General features: G+C 32.6%; 1 protein-coding gene across 1 annotated transcript in view; it reads left to right on the plus strand.

Annotated features, from left to right (window-relative positions):
- The window catches only part of Il7 (interleukin 7), a 66467-nt gene extending 47654 nt beyond the window's left edge, over positions 1 to 18813 (plus strand). Inside the window, exons 3-5 of the mRNA XM_027949566.2 lie at positions 13470 to 13550; positions 14587 to 14718; positions 17872 to 18813. Of these exons, the coding sequence (XP_027805367.2) occupies positions 13470 to 13550; positions 14587 to 14718; positions 17872 to 17985 (327 nt within the window). The 3' untranslated portion in view covers positions 17986 to 18813. The remainder of the gene's footprint in view (positions 1 to 13469; positions 13551 to 14586; positions 14719 to 17871) is intronic.
- Positions 18814 to 22943: the final 4130 nt, after the last annotated feature.

Raw genomic sequence — 22943 nt, forward strand, 5'->3', positions numbered from 1 at the left:
ACATATACAGCACAATTTTCATATCTCTGGTTGTATATAAAGTATGTTGACACCAATTCGTGTCTTCATACATGTACTTTGGATAATGATGTCCATCACATTCCACCATCCTTGCTAACCCCCTGTCTCCTCCCTTTCCCTCCCAACCCTGTTCCCTATCTAGAGTTCTTACTGTACCCATAGTTTTTCCTTTTCCAGAATGTCGTATAATCAAAATCAAACAATATGTAGTCTTTGCAGATTGGCTTCTTTCATTTGGTAATATGCATTTAAATTTTCTCCAGCTGTTCTTGTGGTTTGACAGACTGCTTCTTTTAGCACTTAAAACATTCTATTGTCTGGAAGTGCTATAGTTTATTTGTTCATTTGTCTATTGAAGGACATTTTCATTGCTTATACATTCTGGAAACAATGAATAAAACCACTATCAGCATCCATTTGCATATATTGTGTGAGCATAAGTTTTCAAATCCTTTGAGTAAATACCAAGGATCAAGATTGCTGGGTTGTATAGTAAGAGTTTGCTTAACATTTTAAGAAATCATCAATGTGTCTTCTAAAATGGCTATATAGCATTTTTCATTCCCTCCAGCAATGAATGAGAGTTCTTACTGACTAATATTCTTGAGAATATTTGGTGTGGTATTTTGGATTTTGTCCTTTCTTTAATGGGTGTGCCATAGCAGCTCATTGTTTTAGTTTGTATTTCTCTGATGATACATGATGTTAAGCATCATTTCATATGCTTTGTCATCTGAATATTTTCTTTAGTGAAAATGTAAAGACTGATGGCATCCGTCTTCTTTAGTGAGTTCTCTACACAAGTCTTTGGTACATTATTTTTACTATGTTGCTTATTTTGTTGACTTTTAGGATTTCTGTGTACAAATAATGTTTTTTTCTTCTTCTTAATTTAAATATTTTATTTGTTCTTTTTAGATATATATGACAGAAGAGTGTATTTCAAAATATTATGTATACATAGGACATAACTTATTCTAATTAAGATCGCATTTTTTATTGTTCATGATGTGGGGTTTCGCTGGTCATGTATTCATATATGAACATAGGAAAGTATGTCTAATTCATTCCTTCTACTGTCTTTCCTAAACCCATCACCCCTCCCTTCCCTTCATTCTCCTTTGTCTATGCCAATAAATTTCTATTCTTCCCATCCTTCACCCCCACTTATTGTGTGCTAGCATCCACATATCAGAGAAACCATTCAGCTTTGATTCTTTGGACTGGTTTCATCCAAATGCCATAATTTAATTTTCCTCATGGCTGAGTAATATTCCATTGTGTATGTGGTAAAGGGCATTTAGGATGGTTCCATAGCTTTGCTATTGTGAACTGAATGACTATAAACATTTATGTGCCTGCATCTCTGTAGTATGCTGATTTTAACTCCTTTGGGTATAAACTGAGGTGTGGGATAGTTAGGTCAAATGGTGGTTCCATTCTAAATTTTCTGAGGTATTTCCACACTGCTTTCCATAGTGGTTACACCAATTTGCAGTCCCACCAGCAACGTAGGAGTGTACCTTTTTCCCTATATCCTCAACAACACTTAATTATTGTTACTGTATTCTTGATAATTGCCATTCTGACTGGAGTGAGATGGAGTCTCAGTGTACTTTTAATTTGCATTTCTCTAATTGCTAGAGATGTTAAATGTTTTTTCTTTCATATATTTGTTGACCAATCACATTTCTTTTTTTTTTTTTTTTTTTTTTTGTGAAGTGTCCATTCAGTTCCTATGCCCATTTATTGACTGGATTATTGGGGGAGTTTTTGGTGTCAAGTGTTTTGAGTTCTTTGTATAACCTGGAGGTTAATGCTGTATCTAAGGTGCAGGTGGCAAAGATTTTCTCCCATTCTGTAGGCTCTCTCTCCACGTTCTTGATTGTTTCCTTGGCTGTGAAGAAGTTATTTAGTTTGATACTATCCCGTTTATTGTTTCTTGATTTTACTCCTTGTGCTTTAGGAGTCTTGTTGAGGAAGTGGGTTCCTAAGCTGACATGATGGAGAGTTGGACCTACTCTTTCTTCAGTAGGTGCACGATCTCTGGTCTAATGCCTAGTTTCCTGATCCACTTAGAATTGAGATAAAAATAATGGTCCTTAATCTGATGTATCTTTTATGAATATTTTCTCCTAGACTGTGACTTGCCTTCTCATTCTCTTTATTATTTTTTTGCAAAGCAGAAGATTTTGACATCTAATTTATCAATTATTTTGTTCATAGATTGTGCCTTTGGGGGTTTTTGTTGTTGTTGTTTGTTTGTTTTTTAAATCATCACTATGCACAGGGTAATCTAATTTTCTCTTAGGTCATCATCTAAGAGTTTTTTAATTTTATATTTAGATGCATAACTCATTTTGAGTTAATTTCTACGAGAAGTGTAAGCTTTGTGTGTATATTTTTGTTTTGGGGCATGGATATTCGCTTGTTCCAAAACTACTTGCTGAAAATGACATTTACTCCATTGTATTGCCTCTAATTATTTTTTTGAATATCAGTTAACTATATCTGTATACATTTATTTGTATACATATCTGTATACCTTTATTTCTTTTTATTTTGTCTTATTGCATTTTAATATGTTGAAATGTGTGATGAGAGAGTAAATATTTTGTTAGCAGGAAAACTTTGAATTTCATACCACTAAATATGGTGTTAGTTGTATAGATTTTGTAGATTTTTAAAAATTAGTTAAGAAAGTTACTTTCTATTTCTTGTTTGTTATATTTTTATTATGAATGGAGGTTGGATTTTTTCAAGAACTGTTTTTACATATATTAATATGATCATGCAATCATTGACCTAAGGATATGATCAGTAACATTAATTAACATTTGAATATTGAATCATCTTTGTATACCTGCCATAATATCACTTGACACTCTTGTAATTTATTGTATTAAATGTGCTAATATTTTGTTGAGGGTTTTTCATCAATGTTCATGAGAGATACTGGTCTGTAGTTTTTTTTTTTTTTCTTGTAATATCTTGGTCTAGTTTTGGTATTAGGATAATGGTGGTCTTATAAAATGACTTAGAAAGTATCTTTCTGCTTCCATCTTCTGAAAGATATTATATAGAATTGAAGAATTTTTCCCTTAAATCTCTGATAGAATTCATCAAGTGAACACACCTGGGCTTGGTAAATTGTTTTGTAACATTAGAAATTGTTCATTCAATATCTTTAATAAACAGGCTTATTCAGATTTTCTATTTGTTTTTTGTGAGAAATTTGGCATAGTCTTTCAAGTAGCATCAGGTGAAAAGTTTGGACATAGAATTTTGTTCATAATATTTTATGATACTTTTAATCTCCATGGGACCTCAATTATGTCCCCCTTTTCATTTTTTATATTAGCAATATTTATATTCTCTTTTTTTCTTATCTTGGCTAAAGTCTTTGCTTTTTTCAATTTTCTCTATTGATTTACTATTTTAACTTGATTGACTTCTGATCAGTCTTTAGCTCTGCACACTTTGTATTTAATTTGTTTTTATTTTATTGTTTTCTCATTCAAATGTTGAAGTTATTGATTTTAGACATTTATTCTAATATATGCATTTGATAGTACAAATTTTATCTAAGCCATCAATTACCCTGGATCCTACAAATTTTGATAATTCATAATTTCATTTAGTCACAATTTTTCAATTTTCTTCCAGCTTCTTCTTTGACATATGTGTTGCTTAATCTCAGTGTGTTTGAGAATTTTCTAGCTCTTTCCATCATTGATTTTTACTATAATCGCATTGCAGTCTGAAAGCATACACTAATTATTCTTTATTCTACATTAATTATTCTATATTCTTTAATTCGTTAAGGTATATCTATGGTCCAGAATGTGATCCATCTTGATGAATGTTCCATGTGAGTTTAGGAAAAATATGTATTATGCTGTTGATGGATTAAGTAGTCTATTGATGTCAATTATATCTATTGATTGATGGTGCTGTGGAATTCAACTATGTCATTACTGATTTACTTCCTGCTAATCTGACCATTTCTGGTAGATAGGTATCATTGGTATCCAACCATATTAGTAAATTCTTCAATTTCTCCTTATAGTTTTATCAGTTTTTGCCTCACAGATTTTGGCACTATGTTGTTAGGCACACACATATCACGGATTGTTATATTAACGAGTATTGAGCCCTCATCAATATGTAATGCCTATATTTATCCCTTATAACTTTCCTTGTTCTGAATTTTTTTTTGCATATCAATATGGCTACTTATGTTTTCTTTAGTGGCACGAGCAAGGTATATCTCCTTCCTTTTATTTGAAATTAATACATTTTTCTATTTAAAAATTGGCTTCTTCACAACACACAGTTAAGCCTTATTTTTACCAAATATGAGAATCTGACCTTTATTTTATGCATTTAGATCATTGATTTTCTTAATGATTATTGACATAGTTGAATTAATATCCATACCTACCATATCTGTTACTGTTTTCTATTTATTGACCTTGTTCTGTTATTTTTATCTTCCATAATTTTGTTTGTTTCTTTTCATTGAGCATTTTATGATTCTACTTTTTCTCTTTTCTTGGAATACCAATTATAATATTATATATAATATAATACCAAATATAATATTTCTTTTTTCACCCCTTTCAGTTGTTTTCCTAGAATTTATAATTGTTATGGTTTAGATATTAGGTGTCCTCTGAAAAGCTCATGTGTGAGATGATGCACCAGAGTTTAGAGATGAAATGATTGGAGAATCTTAACTTACTCTGTACATTAATCCCCTCATGGGCCCTGTTAGGTATTAACTGAATAATAACTGTTGGCACGAAGGGTTTGGCTGGAGGAGGTGGGTCACTGAGGGCATAACTTTGGGATTTATATTTTTTCTCTGGTAAGCAGAGTCTCTCTCTCTCTCTCTCTCTCTCTCTCTCTCTCTCTTCCTGATTGTCATGTCCTGAGCCACTTTCCTCCACCACACTCTTCTACCATAATGTTCTGCCTTACCTTGGGCTCAGATCAATGGAGTTGGCCATCTATGACTATGACCTCTGGAACCATGAGACACAAATAAACTTTTCCTCCTCTTATATTGTTCTTACCAGGTCTTTTGGTCACGAAGGTGAAAAAGCTGGCTAAAATAGTAATATACATCTATACAACTCGCCCAAATCTACTTTCAAAGAACACTGTACTGCTGCAGAGGTAGTGCAGGGACATTCCAATAATAAAATTTACCAATTCCTACCTCTTATTTCTATTATTGCTGTCATTCACTTATACATAAAAATCATAAGCACCTATACACACATACACATATATATAATTGGACACTTGTTACTATTATTAGAAGTGTCATCTGTTATATCAGTTAAGAATACTTTTCCATTCTTTGTAGAGTCCTAGTTTCCGGCAATTTTAAGTAGCCTGTGATCTGACTTTTTCCACTAACTCCCTTAGCATGTTAATTACAGAGTTTTAAAATTCCTGGCCTGAAAATTTAAACATCACTGTCATAGCTGAGTCTGGTTCTGATGTTTCTTATGTCTCTTCAAACTATGGCTTTTGCCTTTTAATGTGCTTTGTAATTGTTTATCAATATCTGATCATGAATGTTCTGGATGAAAGAAAAAGCTAAATAGGCTGATAATGATGTCATGGTAAGAATATCTCTCTGGGCCTGTGATTAGGTCTTTTTTTGATCAGGCTTCCTTTATGGACTGTGAACTTTACCAGTTGTTTTTTTCTTCTGTGGGTGGTATAGTATGGCATTCCAATACATGAGAGTATAGAGGGAAATGGAGTTGTGTCTTTCCCTTCCTTTAGGAAGGTCAGGCTCTGAGAAGGCCCTAAAAGTTTAGGCTTTGGTAAAAATTGTTTCTCCCAAGTAGGAATTGGTAAAGAGAACAGAATGCTCTGACTTATATCATAGTAGTTCCTTTTCCCCTCCTCCTGTCAGAAACATAAAGGTTTTTGTTTTGTTTCGTTTTGTTTTTTTCTCTGATATTCATTGTGAGAATCTTGTAGCTAGAAACACTGGACTTGAACTCATGAAATGTGAGACTTCTCTCAGAGGTGTTCCATAGTGTGTGTCTAGAAATTCATTTATTATAGTTTAGAAATCTCTACTCCCACACTGATTCCTATGGAGGTTTCTGCTCATAATTTGTAATTCTTTCTCCAATTTGGTGAAGGAATTACAATTTCTCAAAATGTGCATGGTATTTTGACTCCAACCATTTCAGTTGTATATTTACTATATTTATATATACTCTCATCTCCACATCTTTGTATCTGCCAGTTTCTCTCAATTTTAGAGGCAGCAGTTCGCCCTCACTGCTCATCTACTTGGTTAAATCGGAGAAGGAAAAATCAAGGGAATTCATTACTTTAAGGAGTGGTAGTTCATTATGCGAATGCCAACTAAAAGGTCAAGTTGAGTCTTGAACAAAATTTATCTGCATAAGAAAAACAAACTGAAATAGAAAAAAGAAAGTGATAATAGAATGGTAAAAGTCATAATAGAACATAAAATGAAATATTAAGCAGATATTATATTTTATGTGATATGTGTACTGTGATCTATGAAGAGCTGATTTTTCAATGCATTCACCTTTGTGCTGTTAGTATGGAGTAGCAACTTCTAGGTTCCTTACATGCCAGACTAGAGGCTAGAAGTCCTCAAAGTAACTATTTGCATAACTAATATTTCATTTTTTATATTTTTATAGTTAAATAATAAGCATAACACTATTAAGGAATTTGCTTAGTAAATATACAACTGAAATGGTTAGAGTTAAAATACCATGCACATTTTGAGAAAATTAGACTACCAGTCAAGAGTGCTATGTTTTGTGGGCAGTTGTCAACATTTTTTTAGAAAGATAGAGAATATTGATCATGATAGCATCAGCTAAACAGAAGAAGTCCATTAAGGGTACTTCCGGATGTTTGTGTTCATGTGCATATATATCCATACACATTTCCATATATGCTTCTAAGTATCTTTTTCTTTGAATGTTTTATTATAAATACTTGTTTATAAATGCTACCTCAAAATAAGTATAATATTGGCTTAATTTTGCATTTTATATTCTATCATTACTTTGCCATCCTATCTTAGACTTTTTTTTCCTTTTTAGTTTTGTTTTCCATATGCAGATAAATTTGTACGCAACTGAATTTGACCTTCTGGCTGACATTTATATTATGAATTGCCACTCCTTCAAACAATTTATTCCCTTGGTTTTTCTTCTAACACTCTAGATTAATTTTGTATCTATATATGTAACTGCTCTCTGATCTTTGAAATCAGCTAAAACATCATGTGTTTAAAACCAACCACATATTTTTATCTATTCCATCTATTTTACTGTTATTTATCTCAGTGAATGGCAGCATAGTTTATTCTATTATGTACATCAGAAAACTCAAAGTCATCCTTGATATATCAATCTTCCTCAATTTTCATCTAAAAATCATGTTAAATTTGCTTCCTAAATGTTTTTTTGAATCTATTAACCTTTCTCTGGATTCTCTCCTATTACTATCTCCAATAAAAAATTATTCAAGAATAAATTATATAATAGCCTTGCAAAGAGCCATCTGGAAACTCTTTCTTGAATCCATACTTTCTAGCATACTGCTATAAATATGATCCTTGGAAAAGGTATATTTCATCCCCTACAAATAGAATAAGGTCGATATGGCAGTGTGATACTCATTCCTCTATTGCTTTGGGGATTTAAACAAAACTCCTTTAAAATGCCTTTAAGACTGTGCATTACTTGGTCTCTTCTAGGCCTTCTAGCTTTAATTAGGAACCAGAGGCTTCACTAGCTCTGCCAGACACAACCCTTCTTTCCTTTTCTGTCTTATATTGAGCCACCTACACGCTATGTTCCTTTTAAGTTCAAAGACAGCCATGCAAACTGTTTATACATCATGAATTTTCTCATTCCCTTTTCCCCTAGAATACTCTTGCTTCACATCCCAGTTGAAGTGTTCTCTTCTAGAAAAAGTCTCCTTTGAGGTCCCTATGTAAAAAAATCTGTTTGCATATATTTCCATGGTGGCATATTTATTTACAAAAAGTATCAAGTTGGGAATTGATTGTGGTTACTGGATTAATGTTTGTCTTTCCCACCAAACTTTGAGAAGAAACCATATATAATTTTATGAATAGTATTCCCACTACTAAATGGCACATGGTAGATGCTCAACAAGTATTTTAATGAAGAATAAATGATTTCATTTTAACCAGGAATTAAATACCAATTAATGTTATAAACCAATAAGCTACTTAACAAATGGTAGGTAAAATTTGTTCCAGTTGAATGTGTTCCAAAAATTGTGCAAACTTTTACAATTTTATACAGAGTACGGATTCCCTAAAATAAATAGCACGATGGATGTAGTGTGATAAGTATGATCAGAAATGATGAATCTTTACGTAGGAGCCAAGTTTATGTTCAAAAAACGGCAAAAGACTTAAGGTTGAATCTTTCTTCTCTATATTAAAACTTTGCAACCCTTACAAAGACCACCAAAAATAAATGAAATGTGGGAGGAAAAGAAGCAACAATGAGTTATGTAGCTGCTGACCAGAATCAGCTATGAGCAATTGATAGACTTTAGTCATCTTAGCACATGTGATGCTGAAGATGCACTGTGAACTATATTGAATTTCTCTACTGAAGATAGTAACATGGAAAAATTAAGAAGAGAACCATCTTATAACAAACAATATAGCAATTGGGTAGGAATGAGCATCTGACCCTGTTCATTGCCTTTGCCCTTCCTTCTTTATTTTTGGACAACTGATTGATCCCCAAAGCAGGATTTCTGTATCTGCTAGCATTTGCTGTATAAAAAATAACCAAAAAAGGATATGAAAACACACACACACACATATCTCAGATTCACAGGTATTCAGGTTGACTAGAGTTGATGATCTCCACATATTTTATCCCTAGTCAAAAGATCAAAAGATGGAGGAGTAACTGTGTGGTTGTGTTAGTATATGCCCCCAAATTCCTTTACACGCTTTCTTTTAAAAGGGTGAGTTTCATTCCTTACCACTAAGTGTGGACTGGAGTTAGTGACTCATCCCCTACAAATAGAATAAGGTAGATATGGCAGTGTGAGACTCGGTTGCAAAAGCTATAGAGCCTCCTGCTTCCTCTCTTGTGCAGTGCACACTTGGAGAAAACTAGGCATCATTCTGTAAGGACACTGAAGAAAGTCTATGGCTGGGCTCATGTGATGAGCTACTGAGGCTTCCTTTAATAGCCATACACACAAGATGTCTTGCAAATGCATCCTCCTGTCCTCCTCAAGCCCAGGTGACCACACACAAGACCTACATCTTTACTGCATCCTCATGGAATATGCAGATCCAGAAGCTCCCAGATTCAGAAATGCTTCCCAAATCTCTCACCTACAGACTGTACGATAGCAAATTTTTATTGTCTTATTTTACCTTTGTAGTAGTTAATTATACAGTAATAGATATGAATACTACCAGATACTTACCTTCATGTTAAAAGTCAAGGGAACCAAAATCTGTAGTGCAAGTACATTTCTAGTTTGTTCCAGTACAGTCTGCTAACATCCACTACCAAAAGTGTACCTTTTGGCCAAACCCAACATCAACGGTCAGATGAACATCTGTGTCTCTAGTATGCTAATAGCCACCCAAAGATATTGAATTCTGATCCCTGAAAATTTATAAGATAAAGGAATCTACAAATTGAAGTCAAGAATTTTGACACAGGGAGATTAACCTGCATGATCCACTGCTCTCACAATTGTCTTTATAGAGTCATAGGGAGATTCTAGACACATACAAAGAGGGGACTGTGAATATAGAGACAGAGATTAACTGTGTGATCATTAAGGCAAGGGACTCCAAAGCATGTTGTCAGCCATCTGAATATAGAAGAGACACACAAAAGTGGATCCTCCCCAGAGCCTTCAACTGACAACCTGATTCTGGATTTCTGACCTACAGAATTATGAGTAAATTTTTACTGTTTTGAGCCACCAAATTTTTGGTCATTTATTACAGCATCCCTGGGAAACTAATACATTCTCCCATGAAATGGGTACAGATGTCGAATACTAGCTGAACAGTATTCTGCTTTAGCATCTCTTCAGAAAACAAAAAATAAAGCACTCTGATGCTACCAAAATAAATAAAAGAATACACAAATATATAAGCAAGCAAAAGGAAAAGGAAGAATATACATCAAAAAATTAATTATCCATGAAAGCAGGGGAAAAACAGCTAACATTTTTCTCAGTACTCTTTAAGAAACAAAGTAAAAACATTAAAAAAATACAATGTCAGAGAAGATATTAGATTTGATTTCAGGGGAAATAAATGAACATTAAAACATAGACCAGAAATGAATGCACCATTAAAACATGCATGTGTAATACATGGTAAAGAAAACCACACAAAATGAAAAAAAAATTCTTTAGTGATAAATACATAAAAGAAGAAGTGATATAGATATACTTTACAATAGAAGAAACTTAAATATGTAATAGAAAAAATTTCAAAGATAAAACTGCTGAATTCAAAGATCTAATTCTACAAACTGAAAAGATACTATGTATTTTAGAAATAACATGGCATCATATTTGATACTGGAAAATAATGCAGCTTACAGTCAATGTAATCTTGGCCTTTCTCTTTGATTTTCCATATTCACAACAAATTTGAAGTAATCTTTACATATATTAAGATATGTATAAGAAACTTATTGTGGTACTGGTCAAATAATTCTACTTTTTGTTAAATCAAGAGATGAGGACCTATGATTCTGTTCTACAGTTATACAGTCTTACTCTGAAGTGCTCTCTGATAGGACTTGAATTAAAAACAGTTTTAGAAAGCATTTGTAATTGGCACCCATGCAAACCTGTGTTAAATATATTCATAAATTTTGCTAAAGTCAAATTATTAATAATAATTGTGACCTTTATATAAGTCCATATTTTAAGGTTCTAGTAACACCCTTACATCTCTATCAAACATTTGGCCAACAAATCAACTGGTATAACATTACCTTTCTGAAGATCTGCCACAAACAAGTTTTATTAGTTACATGGAACATTGGCCTAAGCACTAATGTTTTTCAAATATCCACACAATGTGTCATGCAATTTGTTAAAATGTGCCAAGAAATTATCACAATTTATATGGCACATTTTCATACAATATATTTGGTGAATTTGGAAAATATCATAACTAATGTCTATATGTTGGTCTACTTTCTTTCTTGAAGTGTGCCATGGCAAAAATTAAATGTTCGATGTTTAACCAAAGAAAAATACCACCATTTGACCCAGCTATTGCCCTTCTTGGACTTTTCCCTGAAGACCTTAAAAGAGCGTACTACAGGGATACTGCTACATCGATGTTCATAGCAGCACAATTCACAATTGCTAGACTGTGGAACCAACCCAGATGCCCTTCAATAGATGAATGGATAAAAAAAATGTGGCATTTATACACCATGGATTATTACGCAGCACTAAAAAATGACAAAATCATAGAATTTGCAGGGAAATGGATGGCACTAGAGCAGATTATGCTTAGTGAAGCTAGCCAATCCCTAAAAAACAAATACCAAATGTCTTCATTGATATAATGAGAGCAACTAAGAACAGAGCAGGGAGGAAGAGCAGGAAGAAAAGATTAACATTAAACAGATAGATGAGGTGGGATGGAAAGGGAGAGAAAAGGGAAATTGCATGGTAATGGAGGGAGACCCTCATTGTTATACAAAATTACATATAAGAGGTTGTGAGGGGAATGGGAAAATAAACAAGGAGAGATATGAATTACAGTGGATGGGGTAGAGAGAGAAGATGGGAGGGGAGGGAGGGGGGATGGTAGAGGATAGGAAAGGTAGCAGAATACAACAGTTACTAATAGGGCATTATGTAAAAATGTGGATGTGTAACCGATGTGATTCTGCAATCTGTATTTGGGGTAAAATTGGGAGTTCATAACCAACTTGAATCTAATGTATGAAATATGATATGTCAAGAGCTTTATAATGTTTTTAACAACCAATAAAAAAAAATTAAAAAAAAATAAAAAAATAAAAAAAATAAAACAAAAAAAAAAAAGAAAAATTTATATATGATTTATTATCCTTCTTGGAATTTAATGAAAATCAATAGGAAAATAGTTTGACAGGAAAATATTAATTCTTCACTACCTTTTCGGGAATGTGCATAATGGCAACTTGAAGACAGTTAAAGAAAATATAGCTTTTGTACTTGAGATCTTTGCAGTATGTTTGTATTTGACAGAAATAAATCTTCTATTTTCAAAAGTATATTTTTCTAAAGAAGTGGTATAAATGTGCCCGAGAGATGCATAATCACCCTTTTTATCAAATGGCACAAGAAACCAGGACTGTATTTTCCAGAATTTTGTAGAAAACTCTGCACATTGGGCTTTAGTATGTGTTGAATGGGTAAATAAAAACATTGTGTATTCAGACATGATATCCTGTGAGTAAAACAGATAGTGTTATACATTTTAAAGTCAGGACAAACACAGAGACCATTATGCTTTCTATACATGATAAGAGTGATGGACACTTTTCTGAGGGGCAGATGAAGATCAGAATCCTACAACTAAATTCTGTCCTTGTTGTACTTTTATCCTCTTTCTTTGATGATGTCATGTAGTCTAAGACTGCATGAAGTCCTTCTAGAAGCTCTGTTTGCATGGAATTGCTAGTTTGCTGGACAGAGCTAGTCCAATCTTGTGCATAAGAGAATCTGAAATCTTGTTCTTTCAAGTAGGTCTTCTAAATCCTTGATTCAGATAATCCTGACTTCTTAATCTGCATTTCTTAGAAATGAAAAGTGAGCAAGTGCCAGTGTTTTTCCACTCTACGTTTATAACAAACACACACATATTCAATCTCACTATTTCTCAGCAAAATTCTATATCAACAATACCAAATTGTCTTGTTAAAAATGCTATAGAATGGATTTCAACCTTAACTCTGGTGTCAAGAAGTTTTTCTCTTCATTCTAATGTAAATTCCCTTCCCTGTTTGATCAATATCAAGCTATTGAATGGGATGTGACCTCTTAAATTCATCAAATTTTTTTATTTCAAATTTTACAGTATTTTGTCTACATAGTGTGACCTCTAAAATAGGTTGTTTATTTCCCTAAATGAGCCAAATTCTCTTAGTGAATTCTGGAATTAAACTATTGAATGTAAGAAGTGCTTTAAATATGTGAGGGGATTGCATACTTGTTTATCCTTTAGCTATAGAAAACTACTGTTCATACCTAGTAAGTTAAACCAGGCAAAAATTATTCTCTTAAAAATAACATATAAATACCAGGTATTATATATAAGATGGATATTTTTATAATTACTAAATATTAGAAAAGTCCTCAGTTTAACCATATTATTTTATTTATTACAGGAAAAAATGATAGAAGTTGATAGCGACTGTGTAAACAATGAATCTAACTTTTTTAAAAGACATTCATGTGGTGATTCAAAGGTAATGATAATTATTTAGAGTTTGTCGTTCTTGATTTTATAGAAGCTCCAATTTTGTGTGCCCCTGTTAGACAATTATATTAATGGCATGTTCTTTTGGTTCTATCCACACAAGTCCATTATTCAATTAAATTATATTATGCTTTTTATGCTATTATTTTACAAGTAGCCCTGGGCTTAATAGATAATAATTTTTTATATACCATCCTATTTTTCACCTTCAAAATATTAAAACTATTGAATTCACATATCTCTTTTTTCTAAATTTCTTATTTGGGAAAAGACTTTTTAAAGTGTTTGTTTGCTTGCAAATAGACAAACATAAGTCATGGATATAACTTAGGTGTAGACATTTTGAAAATTTTTTTCTTTCAATATTTGCTTAACTTTAAATCAATACCACCTCTACTTGGTGTAATATTACAATGTACAAAATGTCTAAAAGTTTGTATGGTTTCTTGCTACAGACTCTCTTGTACTATTTGTTAATTTTTTTTAACTCACAGTATCTAAACTAATCTCATGGCATCTCATATTATACCCATAAATTCTTTATTTTTTAATTTCTTTAAATATCTACAAAAATGTGTTTCACATGACTATGGACCTTTTTATTTATTAGCAGCTAGCTATTCATACATAGCTCAAAGGTTAGAAAGTAGTATCAGTAAGAAAAAAACACACATACCTTTTTCATCATTACTGCTTCCAGAAGCCTTCTCATTTAGTTATTCTGTTTAAAACTGAGTAATCTTATAATGCGTTCAACTATAAATGATAAGGTCACATATAACAGAGTAAAGAGACTTTAAGAGTCAGATAATCATTAAACCAAGTTCTGGGCATTTTATGCTGTCACCTAGGAGCTAAACAGTTTCAGTCCTGTACTTGTCAGTCACGTGATTAACAGGAAGAGAAAGCTGGGGTGGAGGTGGGGTATTACTTAATAATTTGCTCTGACTTTAGGCTCCTTAAGAATGCTGCAGTTTCTAATATTTTATTTGAACCACAGCCCTTGTAACTTTTTCCTATAATAGGAAGCTGCTTTTCTAAATCGTGCTACTCGCAAGTTGAACCAATTTCTTAAAATGAATATGAGTGAGGATTTCAAACTCCACTTATCAAGAATTTCAGAAGGCACATTAAAATTGTTGAGCTGCCCCAGCAAGGTAAGCTGAGAGTGTTTAGTCTGAACAAAAATATAAATTACTTCTGTGCTTGGATACTATTATTCTCTCACCATCCCATTCAATATCATAGAATTGAAAGTGCTTATGGCTACTTAATATTGAGATATATTTACTTCATTCTGGGAGCAAGTCTCCACTTGGAAAGTGCCTATTGATTTGTTGCAAGGGAACTAATAGTTTGTGAAAGGGGACTAAAAAAGAATACTTCATTGCCATAATTACTTGCAAGGAGATTAGGATGATAAATTGCATGGGGCATGATCAATTTTTATCTCCCAAACTTAATAACTTTAATCCAGATATGTCCAAAATCATATGATTCCTAGTCAGTAAAACAGCAACTAACATGTGTTTGACAGATATGTGTTAAAACTGGGGGTATATAGGCCTGTCAATTTTTTCTTTAATTTTTGGCATTAAAAATTGTGATGCAAGCTAAGGATAATTTCCCTTTACTTTTCCACTTAGAATTAGGGACTAAGAACAACCAACAAAGTCTGGAAGACATTATCTTGACACTTCTAGGCAACAATTTCCTCATCTGCAAAATGGAAAAATAATAGTATCCACATTGTAGGATGTTGGAATTATTAAATAGCATTAATTCATGTTAAGTGCTTAGTACTAAAAAGCATTCAAAATGTAATATAATATTCATTACTGCCATTATTATTTCCTTCTTTAGGAATTTTACTAGCTGACATAAAAAGTCAAGGTTTCTTAAATTTCTTAATGTTTTTTAAAAAACATTTGATGACATAAAAAAACAATTTTGTTTGTTTGTTTGTTTGTTTGAGTACCAGAAGTTTCCCATAGAAAGTAAAATGGTAAGATTAACTCTGAACCCTATTGGCACTGGTGGAAATAGAGATCATATAACTTGGACAGTTTTGTTTATTATTGCTTTATCTACTTGATAGAAGGTAGTGTCCTCTTGTGTCCCAGATTTGACAAGTTTATTTCCAATTTTCTGTGCTTGCTTATGCTGTTTATTAAAAGCCACCTTTGTAAATAAGTAACAATTAAATGTTTTATATATATATATATATATATATATATATATATATATATATAATACCCATATTATACCTTTTTAAGGATAGATTAAAAATATATATCATACTTATATATACTTATATATTTCTCTATTTTTATATCTATAAATATATTAGGTATTATTATAGAAAATTATATAGCAGTATAGAAAATATTTCTAAATTTAAAAGGCAGAATACTTAATTAAATCTGATTAAACTTTAAAAATATAGGGCTGAAGTTGTAAGCTCAGTGGTAGAGTGCTTGCCTAGCATGTGTGAGAAAGGAGGTTTGATTCTCAGCACTACACATAAATAATTAAAAATAAAGGTCCATCCACAACTAAAAAAAAAAAAAGCCAACTTTTAAAAGATGTATTGACTAGAGTGGGACAAAGAAAAATCAGCATACTAGTTCATGAGAGTGAAAGGTTCTTTCACATTTCCCTTGTTATTATGTTGTTTGACAAATATATACATGGGAACATGGAAATTCCATACAATTCTTAGAGAATCAGAGTGAATCTGCATACCCTGTGAGTTAGGAAACACTTAGGCATTCAACCAGAAGTAGAAAATGTTAGACAAACGAAATGAATACATGAGCTAGAGGTAATACAAAAGTACTGAGTTTTTAAGAGAATTTGGAAAGTTTAGAAAGGTAATATGTTCTCAGGAATGGAGAGGTAAAATCAAACTTTCTTGTTTCTGCCCTTTTTTCATACCTATGTATACTTGTCCCTTAGTATTGATGATGAATTGGTTTCAGTACCTTCCCTTACTTATCAAATCTGTGGATGCTCAAGTCCCTTAATAAAATGACACAGCATTTGTTATAACCTATGAATGTCTTGCAGTATACTTTAGATCATCTGCAGGTTACTTATAATGCCTAATACAATGTAAATACTTGTTATACTATATTGTTTGGGGAATAATGACAGGGAAAAAATGTCTATATGTGTCCAGTACAGGTGCATTCTTTTCCCATATATTTTCATTTTGAAACAGACGGAATCTGAGAATGTGAAACCTGTGGATATGGAAAGCAACTGTATTTTTACTACTCAATTATATCCTCTTACTTAAGTAAACTTCAACTTGTACTTTCAAAACATGTCCTAGAACCTTACTAAAAAGAGGATGAAAAATTTTCCCTCCTGTTTATCCTCAAAATCTGTTGCTAATCTTTGAAACAATTAATGGCATGTGCTGGTGTTACTAACTATATAATTAAAAGAGATCTGAATTTGTGACTAAACTAAAAATAGTACAGATTAACTTAAGATTTAGCCATTATAGTTACTTGAGATGTGACCTTGGTGCTTATGTATACTCTTTGTGGCTCAATTTTCTCATCTGGGAAATATGGTAAAATTAGAAAGTTCATAGGATTATTAAGCAGATAAAGTAATATATGTAAAGGACTGAGTACAATATCTGGCCTAGAAAATATGCAATAACTAGTTATTATCTAAATGAAAAATTAACCTACCATGTTGGAGGGCTCAGAGGAATGAGTCCACACAGAACTACTCCCTTGTGTCTGCTTCATGTAAGGTATTTCTTTCTCCATTTTTCTCTGCATTGTACAGGTAGCCCTTTTATAAGGGTCTCAGCAGGTAATAAAACCTACCTTTGAGGCAGACATCTGCCATTCTCTAATGATGGCCAGATTTTTGGAGTAGACTATAGGATATAAGTTCAACAGGCATATTCTTATTGATCGTCTTTGCCAAAATAATCTAAATAGTTTTAGTGTTATGTATTTCTTCTACTAAAAATACATTTTTTCTACATTAAAAATTCAATTGACTAGTCTAAAAATTTTAATGAAAGTTTAAACAGTATTATTTTGTTCAGTATTGCAATTGTGAAAATGATAACTGAATCTGAAAGCACAACAACCTTGAATTTCCTACATTTACTATCACAATTATGGATATGATTGTAGTTTTTAAAATATCAGGCAAGATTCTCCTTTTACATTACACCAAATTTTCAGTATGACCTAATACGATGGAAATTAAAGATTGAATATTTTAAAGCATATACTTTTACAAAAATATAAAATTAAACTTTTCATTTATTTCTCTAGGAAGAAAAAAATTTAAAGGAACAGAAAAAGAATGACCCATGTTTTCTAAAGACATTACTACAAAAGATAAAAACTTGTTGGAATAAAATTTTGATGGGCAATAAAGAACACTGAAAAGTATGGAGTGGCAATATAGAAACATAAAAATATTTCAAGAATGGATCTGCTAATGCAATTTTTCAGGATAGAAAGCCTCCTAGAAGTTACTGAATGCATTCTGATAAGAATGATCGAAAGGATTGAGAAATCCATATTGTAGTACCAGAAGATGTACATAAACAATGGAAGCTGAATGCTGCAATCAACAAACTATTTCATATGTATGTGGACATATGTCATTTGATACTGAGGGTGTACTGATTTTGTAAGACAATCATGTAAGGTATTGGCTGCAATAATACTTTCTAAACCTGTATGAATATTTCAGGAGAAAACATCAAATCTATGAAGTATATAAAGTTTATAAAGATTCAAAATTAAAATCGTTTTGTTATCAAAGCAATTCTATGACCCACTGTGCATATGTGTACTGTATTATGAGTGGAAATTGTCAGCTTCTATACTGGAGATGTGTTAGAGTTAACAGCGATATATGGATAATGCTCAGAGAACAAAGTATTCTATACCTTGAAAAACAGCATCATAAAGAAGTCCAAGATACTTAAGAGAGATCTGAAGAGATTGTAATTAAATATGAATGTATAACACAGTGCCTTCAATAACAGTATAACAGGGGCTGGGCTTGTGGTTCAGTGGTAGAGTGCTTGCCTAGCACATGTGAGACACTGAGTCTGATCCTCAGCACCACACAAAAATAAAATAAGTTAAATAATAAAGGTATTGTGTCCATCTACAACTAAAAATATTTTTAAAAATAACAGTATAGCAAATATTCTTAAATGAAAACAAAGGATATTTTCAAAAAATAGAAATTCACTTAGTGCTGAGATACTTTTATCATTTATGTATAATAAAACTTGTCTTAAAGAGTTTCCAATTTAGGGATTATATTTTAAGAGAATAATATATGTTAGCCTTTTAAATAATGGATTGTATATATTTAATTTTGACATTATTTCTGTATATAAAATATTTTCATTCAGTATTGCAAATTTCTTACTTTGTGCTTACTTTGGATGACATTTCTCCTTTGATAATAAATAACCTATGTGTTAACATTGTCAGATTTACTTAATCCCTAGAAAATTTTTAATACTCCACAACTGTCTGATCTTCTCCCACTTTCATGAATGCATGACCTTTAATACCTTATTTCTAAGAATCAGCATGAGAACGGATCCCCAAACTATAAGTAGGAACAGCAGTTTTTATGTTAAATTCTAGTCTTTTAAAAGAAACATTTTGTATCCTGTTTAGATCCTGTTTAGAAAAGTCTGCAATCAGTCTACAAGTAATTATAAAGGGAAATGAAAACCTCAGGCAGCCAAGGCCCCCAAACAACTGACATTATGCATTTTGCTAAATTCACACCCTTTGTGACCTTTTATAGCTTCATTGCCATCTGGTTATGTGCTGACTGAGGCTGTTGGATGTACAGAAGATTCTCCTGTGACACCTTCAATGTGTGATGACACACCTTCTTGCTCCTTATTTTCTCCAGCCTATAAGGAGTTTCATGCTCCATAAAACAAATAGCTGAAGAGAATTGTATAGTCCCTTGTACATAATTTGCTGTACTGCCCCATATACAGTTTTGAGTCTTTTTTTTTCTGTTCAATTATCACTGTTTACTCCAAAAAAGGGACTGGACTAAACTTGTTAGAATTCCTCACGAAGCTTTCTTTTACAGATGACCCTAAGAAGGCTGTAGCCACAATAAAACATGGTAAATCTAACCATGTGGTATTCTTCTATCTTGATGAACTGGTGTTATTGTTAAGCCATCAAGTATGGAAGAAGACATTTACTTTTCTAGGGGTAAACTTCTAAAATCTTGCAGGCTGTTTATAATGTTCTCTAACAGTGCTGAAAAAAAAATTATTTCAGATTGTGGCCGAATAAGAGGCAATATTTAAAAAAAAATACTTATTAAAAGAGTTGTTATAATCTTCTTCCTAATTTTTTTATTTTAGAGAAAATTCAGATGCAAAAAGTTTGTGCTAAATGGTTGGAAAAAAACTTCCCATACTTATGGTTGTATTTCCCTTTTCATTGTGTCTTAGTCATCAGCAAAGTAGGTATAGGTGAAAGGCTCCTTAATAATTATCTTGGATATTTAATTTTTATTAGTTCTAATTCTCTAATTATAGAAACTCAACTCAGTGAACATTTTCTTTGAAATATGTATGTAGGTGGATTTAAATCAGCATTTTCTCAGTTTGTCCCAAGAAGTCATGTTCATTATTGATGCTACTAAAAAGGATAAACAAAACAAAACTAGAAAGGAGGATGAAAGTCATATAAATTTTCTCTTAGAGATTCATAATTCATAAAAGTATATGCAATGGTCTGTAACACTATTAGTTGTCATGATCTGCACAGCTGTTTATTCAGGTTGCCTAACTAGGAGGTGAGGGGCTTGAGAAAAGACAAACAAATACACAAATAGAGAAAAAGCCGGGACACAGTACTTCAGTCAACCTCTGATGGGGGAAGACTAACCATGAGCAAACGTGACATATTTACTATATATGTATGTTTAAACATCAAAAGGATTTATTGTTAGAAAGTTTTTTCAAAGCAAGCAGAATCAAGGTCATGAGTATGAGCAGCCTGATTATGAGTATCAGCTTGTGCCCATAACTTTCTACCTCCCCGAGCAGTGGGCATCTAAACCTCAAGGATAAAAACTGAAGAGCTTCATGGTTGGCACAGAACCTCCAATTGAACAGGGCATCACCATAGCAACTGGGCTATCTCAATGGATGGCATCACACTGAGAGTTCTCCAGAGGGGCATCATTGCCTCTGTCACAGGACAGTTCAGGACCCATAATTAAGTCGCTGCTCCCAACAATGAGTATATCTTTTTAAAGAAGTTTAACATCAATGTAGCATTTCCAAAACTCATGTGGGAGAGGAATTTAACTGGATGTTCCTCTTTTATTAAAGAAGTTTACTTTTATTTAAAAAACCATTGATGCAACACAAAAGTAATACAATGTTTTAAAAAAATAGCAAGATAAATATTACTTCATACAAAAGGTCTCAGTCAAAAATCTTTTAAAACAGATTTTTCATTAGTATATTGAAGGAACTACACTTCAGGATTAAGATAATCATATTATTTTTAAACCAACACAAAATTCTACATACTTCTGAGGTACCATATGAAGATTAAATGTATGTATATATTGTGTGATGTTCAAATAAAGATAAACAGATCTATTTCAATAAATATTTATCATTTATTTATGGTGAAAATATTTAAATTTTTTCTTCTAAATTTTTGAAAATATGCAGTACATTACTGCTATCTATGCACAACTTAATGTATACTAGCAGACTGGAACTTATTTTTCCTATTTAGCTGTAAGTTAGTACCCATTGACCAACCTTTCTCTGCCTTGATACAGTGATAATTGAACAGAAAAAAAAAATGACTCAAAATTCTGTATATGGGGCAGTACAGAATTACCATGCACTAGGGAAGTTTCTTTTCTAGTAGACCATACTTTCATGACAATCACCTTAAGAAGGACGTTTTAACTCTACTATAAATATTTCTCTGGAAACATACACCCTGCACTCTAAATCAGGTCATCTTTATGGTGTTCTGTACATACAACTTTCATGTCTATCTTAAGATCTCACTTGCTTGGAAAATTTTTCTAAATTCTGTGCAGATCCTGCTCAAATTTCAAGGAGCACCTCAATTTCTTTCTCCTCAATTGTTCTGGCTTCCATGATAATTCTAGATGTTAATTTGTTTCCTTAGCTCACAGAACTTTGACACATGTAGCATGAATTACTATTTAAAAAGATTCATCTTAGTATTGTATTTTAAATACAATCATTATTTAAATAATTTAACAGAGGTTATTTCCCCTGAATGAATACCCAACCTTTTGTCTTCCACCCAGTTTCTCATGGGCAAAGATAGACATACTAGTAGCTAACAAGTAAGGATCCTCGCCCACATCCCACGCAAGAGGTGGAAATTAGCTGGCTGTGGAATAAAGGCTAAGAAAAATAGAGCAATGAAAAAACTACAGAACACAGGAAATAGTTTCAAAAGAGGGGGCAGGACAGGCAGACTGATCAGATGGATCAAGCTTCTATACTCTGGCAAAATGGAGCCCACTCTTGCTTTATTTATATCTGGGGACATCAAAGGCAAGGAATAAGATTTCAGGGACAGAGTCTTGCTTCATGTTGTCTTGCAGTCATCAGGTTGACTGACATCTTGGCAGGTCACACCCATCACAGGTGCTGTGTGGGATCTCTGGCAGAGTTTGAGGGGAAAGTCATCTGCATCAGGTGATCAATACCTATGGGGGTGCCACAGGAGGTTCCCAATGCCAGACTTATCCCCTCATTAGGCTACTATGTGCAACACAGTCCACACACAGGCCACAGATGGCTCATGACAAGAATGAACTGCATTATGTCATTTTCTTATGAAAACCCATAAAATAATACAGAAAATACATTTTTACAATAAAATATAACTTACTTAAAGATCAATATAATAATATGTGCATTGTGGTGCATGCCTAGAATACCAGCAGCTCGGGAGGCTGAGGCTGGAGGATCATAAATTTAAAGGCAGCCTCAGCAATTTAGCAAGGGCCTGTATCAAAGTAAAATATAAAAAGGGGTTGGGGATGTCACTCAGTGGTTAAGCCCCTCCGGGTTGACTCCCCAGTACCTTGCCCCCCAAAAATCAATGTTAGTATTACATGCTATAAGTAATTTAAGACTATGATTTTAAAGCTTTGGGTCCTCAAAAATCTGTGGAAATTTCTTTGATTTTTAAATTTTATTTTGTGATGAAATTTCTCTCAAACTTAATTTTGATCAATAATAGAATATATGTAACTGTTACAGGTAGAGACAACAAAATAAGTAGGAGCATTGATAATTGCCAGTCTCTGTTCCCATAGTTTTAGA

This window comes from Marmota flaviventris, chromosome 15 (assembly GCF_047511675.1).
Source record: "Marmota flaviventris isolate mMarFla1 chromosome 15, mMarFla1.hap1, whole genome shotgun sequence".
In the NCBI taxonomy this organism is placed as follows: domain Eukaryota; kingdom Metazoa; phylum Chordata; class Mammalia; order Rodentia; family Sciuridae; genus Marmota; species Marmota flaviventris.